The sequence below is a fragment of the Phaethon lepturus genome, unplaced genomic scaffold (genome assembly GCF_000687285.1).
Source record: "Phaethon lepturus isolate BGI_N335 unplaced genomic scaffold, ASM68728v1 scaffold29313, whole genome shotgun sequence".
In the NCBI taxonomy this organism is placed as follows: Eukaryota; Metazoa; Chordata; class Aves; order Phaethontiformes; family Phaethontidae; genus Phaethon; species Phaethon lepturus.
In genome coordinates, this window is record NW_010530205.1 from 6,749 (window position 1) to 12,253 (window position 5,505).

Here is a 5,505-nt window from a genome sequence, read left to right on the forward strand (position 1 = left end):
GGAGGGACAGCTGTCCCCTGGCCAGCGCTGGCAGGGGCCCGCATGCACCGGCACGCACCACGGCACGCGAGGGCCAGTGACCTTGCAGCACTTCAGCATGCAGATGCTGGGATCTGCAGGAGGCATCGAGCTCTGCCCGCTCTCCCATTTGCATGGGTGTTTGCAGGGACCGTGGCCTCAGCCCATTGCAAGGGGAGGTCGTTTGTTTTGCGGGTTTGGAGCTATTTTTTATTTAGTATTTTTCTTTCATTTTTATTTCAGTGTTTTCCTTTGGCACCCCTCACACCTGCCCCTGGCCCCCAGACACCCCAGGCCTGCACCACGGCGGCCATCTCTCTCCCAGCACTAACCCGCCTCCCCAAAACAGGGTCAGGAAACTTGGATTTCCCGGGGGAAGTGGGCCCGCAGCACCGAGCGAGCAGGAGCAGGCCGTCTCCTTGACGTGCCTTGTCTCATTGCCTCCCTTCAAGCCCACTTACGAAAGCAATGAGGGAGCAGACAGCCGAGGCAAGGCTCGGATGCTCAGCATTATTAATTAGCCAGTAATTTGCCAGTTACCACCATTACAGGCTCACCCCATCCCCCTGTGCCCCTCCAGGGGCTGTGATGGAGGATACAGGCGACACGAAGAGCCAGGCAGGAGGCTGCAGGAGGCAGGTACCAAGTGCCAGGCTGGGATGCCAGGCTTTTTGCACATTAATCGCTGCCCAGGAATAGTCCCAGTGTGATATGGTTCGTTAACACCTGTATTTCTCTGGCTGCCCCCAGGAAGGATTTGGTTTATCCTCGCCCAGTTTGGGCCAGTTTGTCACCAGCCGTCGCCCTGTGCCAGCAGGCTGGGCAACAAGCCCCACCAAGGATTCAAAATTCATTTTCTCCCTGGGGCAGCCCAGGGAAAGCTGCTGCCCACGTCCTGCCAGCTCCAGGCACTGGCTCTGCCCGCGCTGCCAGCCCGGGGGTCAAGGACTCCAGGAGCCCCAAATCACTCCCTGCTGCAACATCTCCACTCCAGCTCCAACCCACTGCCCTTTCCCAGCCCTGCTACATCAGACCCTTGTCCCCCCATTTTGGGGACAGGCATGCCAGGCAGACGCAATGAGCATGTCTGGCCACGGGCACGTAGACCTCAGTCCCTGCGTTGCACAGGGGAAGCAAAAAGCCCGGCTACACAACACCGAACCCCTCTTCAGTGAAACACCACGAGACGGAAAACCTCTGGAGGGGCTCACAGAGATTTAAGCAGTGGGGGTGGCACAGGTGAATGGACCAGGTGGTCCCGCAAGGTGCCTTTGCTGCGTGTGCGAGTCCGTGCTCGGGTCTCAGTGCAGCAGCATGAGGGGTATCGCTCCCGAGCCGGCTCTGCTCCCCTTACCACTGCTGGATCCCAGAGGGGGAGAGAGAGAAACAGGAGACAGGAATTCACTCGGCTTGCCAGCGCCAGGATGAACCACTAACATCTGCTGCCTGCCAAGACTGGCGGCCTCTTCTTCTGGCTCTGGCACAAGCTCCAGAGAATCGGAGCTGCCCTGCAGCACCCAGGGGTGAGCATCCCTCAGCCCCGCGCTGCTCAGGGTCTGGGACCAGGGCACTGGCAAAGCCTCCTCCAGCATGGACCAGCCTCAGACCCTTGCTGCCACGAAGGAGTGGAGCAAGAGAGCTCCCTGGGACATTTTCCGTACAGATGGGCTGTAAATCCCAAGCAACTCCTGACTTGAGCAATTACATTTTGCCTCCTTAAAAATAAAAAAAACAAAACATGCCCTTTATTTTCGGCCATCCCTCACCACTAAGAGATCCGTCACTGCCACAGCCCACCCCAGAGGTGGCTGCATTTTATTAGGGGCACAAAGATTCCTGCCAGAAAGAGGTTACATGCTCCGCAGGGTCTGGTTTGGCTTGTGCTCAGCACAGCAAGGGGCTGAGGGCTTGACTCATGATCCAGACGTGCCTTTCCCAGCTCTGCTTGGCAGCCGGAGCAGGACAGGACGGAAAGCACCACCTGGCTGCCCTGGGGGAGGGTGGCACCCCCCAACCGAACCCATTCAAAAGCAGGAGCCACCCCATGGTGGCAAGCATCCCTCCACCCTGCAAGAGCCATGTCTGCAGGACCCAAAAAGCACCTTGAGATCTACCTACTTGCCCCAGCTGGCCACCAGGAAGCAATCCCAGGACCCTTGCTAGCATGAAACCACCCCAAAGTGCAGGGGGGCAAAGCCTCCTCCCCAAATCCGGGGGGCACAGTGCTGCCGTGGGGTGCCAGCAGAGGCGAGCTGGGAGCGCAAGAGGCAGCAGCGAGCGTCTCCTCCACCGGAGCCAGCAGCTGCGCAACCCAACAGGCAGCAGTGTAACGATTTCATCATTTTCCAGCAAAATTGAATTAGTTCAAAGCCAAAATCTGATTTGCGAGCCCAGCGCTCTTGACAGCAAACCCTTTACTTTGTCAGGCAGCTGTTAGCTGTCTCCTCCGGAGCTGCGGGGAGGACAGCAGCAGGGAACGCAGGGCTGCTCCGCAGGGAGCCCCTGCCCACCACCTACCTGCACCACCAGGCACCCAAACCCTTGCTGGGGCAGGGCTGGGGCTTAGTGATGGGTGCTGAGCACCAGCAAGCAGGGCTGGGGGGAGGTGGGTGATAGCAGGGTTGTCAGGACCTCCACCAGACCCTCCCAAACACACACACCAGCACCGCAAAACCCCTCTTGTGCCAGGTATCTGACCCTGCCTGGGGACTACCTAGCCCAGCCTGGTGCTGCCTAGTGTAAGACCTCCCCACCATCCAGAGCTGTAGCCTCCCTGCAACCACTCATGGTTCATAAAGTTGCCTGGAATAAAATCCAGCAATAGTAATAGCTGGAAAACAAACCCAGAGAGCCAAGCTCGAAGGTCCCCCATTCCCCACCACTCAGAAGCCCCACACAGAGCTGCTGAGCCACAAGCAGGGGCCAGGCACACCCATGTGAGCACTAGGCTGGAGGACACCTCTTGGGACAGAGGGGAACGCTCCCTCGGTTGGGAATCACTCTGGGATGCCAGCACCTGCCTCCGGCACCTCTGGGTGACAGTTTGCACTGGCGACACTCAAAACCCATCTTGTTCACAGCACCTTGTGCTCTCCATCCTCCTCTCCAGCACCTCATGGAGAGGACATTGTCACTCCATGCTGAGCATCTGACCAACACCAGCAACTACCAGCACCACCAACTTCACCGCCTCCCTCCATCAGGTCTGCACTTCCGATCCCCCACCACCTCCTGCTTGGACACCGCCAAGTCCCAGGTGACACAACACTCATAAATTCACGTGTGCCATCTGCGAGGGTCTCCCCATCAGCAGATGCCCTGAGGACTGAGCATCCTGCCCTCCCATCCCAGCTCACTGACACTCCCCAAATCTACAGGGTAGGGGAACCAGATGCAGGCACCTGTGTTGGCACAGGGCCCCTCACTCAGGGCTCTCCACGGGCACCAATGCAACCCAAACCCAGACGGCTGCCCCACACAGAAGCAGTGATCTCCACAAGGAATGCTATCAAGCAAGGAGCACCCAGCCCAAACAGCATCAGTCTTCCCCATCAGGAAAACACAACTCAGGTCAGGTCACTGGGAAAGGTCTGGCCAGAGAGCACCACCAGGACATAGAAACAGCCTGGCATGGGTGGAGACAAAGGGGAACTTACCGAGTTGATGCAGCCCAGCTCCTTATTCAAGAGCCAGGGCAGCGAGAGTTTTCCTTCCCCTCTGTAGCACGACTGGATACGCTCCTTGATCTTATCCTTGATCTTCTTCAACGTGAAGAGGCAGAGCACAGACTCCTTGGGAGGCTTAACCCTGTTTTTCTGGCCCTGGGAGAAGATGGTGAAGAGGATATCCTCCCGCTCCGAGATGCCCAGGTACTTGGCCAAAGCCTTGCCAGGCTTGGTCAGGTAGGCATCCTGGATCAGGCGGTACTCAATGCCGTCCTGCACACAGCCAATGGGGAACTCCACGTAGGAGTAGAATTTGGGGTCATCCACACAGAGGCGGACTATCTTGGAGGTGAAAAACTGCTCCCCAGTGGAGTCGGGCGAGGTGAGCTGGGTGTCCAGCTGCAGGGTCAGGTAGTAAACAAACTGCTCGCTGCTGAAGCTGTAAATGTAGTAGATGTCGAAGGTGGGAAACTTGGAAAGCGTATCCGAGGGGATCTTGAGCTGGGACGAGACAAACTCATCCTGGTAGACAAAGCCAAACATCTCTGCATTCTCCTCGTTGGCCATCAGCTTGCGGCTGGAGAGTGTGGGGAAGTACTCCGACTTCCCGTCAATGGGTGTCCCAATAAAGAGTTTGTTCTGCCCATTCAGCACCTCGATGATGACCCCAGACATGGTGCCCGACTCATTGACACTAGAGAGGTAGTGCTCCTTGCGGTGGTGGGGCTCCCCCAACTTGAAGAGGTCATCCAGACGCAGGAACTGGCAAATACCCTGGGAGGCACTGCCACAGGCGATCAACCTGTTCCCCGAGTAGTCCACCAGCAGCAGTTTGTTCACGTTGTTGGTGGTGACCAGCCCGTGTGGGCAGGACTGAACGCTGGGCGGAGGGTAACACTTCTCATTGTCCTCCACGGGCCCAGTCACGTGGGTCCGCAGGAGCGTGAGGTTATTGGAGAGCTTGTAGATCCGATTGACAGCTCCCACATAGACCTCCCCGGTTTTGTTGTGGACCACCAAGTGCGTCAAGCTCCAGTCTGTAACCGGGAAAGTCCTAAAGGGCGACTTGGGGCTGCCTTCCGCCAGCGGTAGCCAGGTGCTCCCCAAGAGCAGCAAGGTCCAAACGTTGACGGACAAGTGGTGCTTGAGCCAGAGAAGCCACATTGCAGCAGCCTCACATCTGGCCAAGGCCATGCCCAAACCCAACCACAAAATAAATAGAAACAAACCCAAACTAAAGGGAGGAGGGAGGAAGGAGGAGCTAACGGGACACAGTCTCCTCTGCTTCCGCTGCGCTCGGCCAGTGCATCAGGGGCACGGCGAGTTCGGTCAGCCCGGGAGGGAGAAAGACAAGAAGAGCAGGGTTAGGAGGCTTTCCTGCACAGTGGCAAGCCTCTTCCACCCCACCCAGCAGAGACTGTCTACTTCTTTTCCAGCAGGCAGCCTAACAAAACATCCTCCCCACCTCCTTGCCCCAGAGGAACACGCATCCCCGGTGCAGGAACCAAGGGAGCCTGCCCGCAAGAGGCTACGGACAACCCCGCCTGGTTGCACTCTGCTGCATGCAGCGTGTCCCAACCAAGGAGCTGCCATGCGCTCTGTCCCAACATCCTGGCCTTGACTACCAGCCCCACCAGCCAGTGGCCCCCTCCGAGGGGCACTACCCTGGCCTCGCCCCCACCCAGGCCCCCTTGGAAAGAGCAGCAGCCGTCTGAGCGGGCCTTCGGCCGCTGGCTGGACCAGACTGGCACGTCCCCGCCTGGCGATGCGCTCCGGCATGCCTACCGCACGCAAACACCTCGGCGGGGCATAGCTGGCCCCA

The 5,505-nt window shown here is 58.4% G+C and overlaps 1 protein-coding gene across 1 annotated transcript in view; it reads right to left on the reverse strand.

Moving 5' to 3' along the window:
* LOC104618575 (plexin-A1-like) overlaps positions 1-4,854 on the reverse strand; it is a gene marked incomplete at its 3' end in the record, with an annotated part of 7,712 nt that extends 2,858 nt beyond the window's left edge. The window contains exon 1 of the mRNA XM_010284208.1: positions 3,675-4,854. Coding sequence (XP_010282510.1) covers positions 3,675-4,847 — 1,173 coding nt within the window. The remainder of the gene's footprint in view (positions 1-3,674) is intronic.
* Positions 4,855-5,505: the final 651 nt, after the last annotated feature.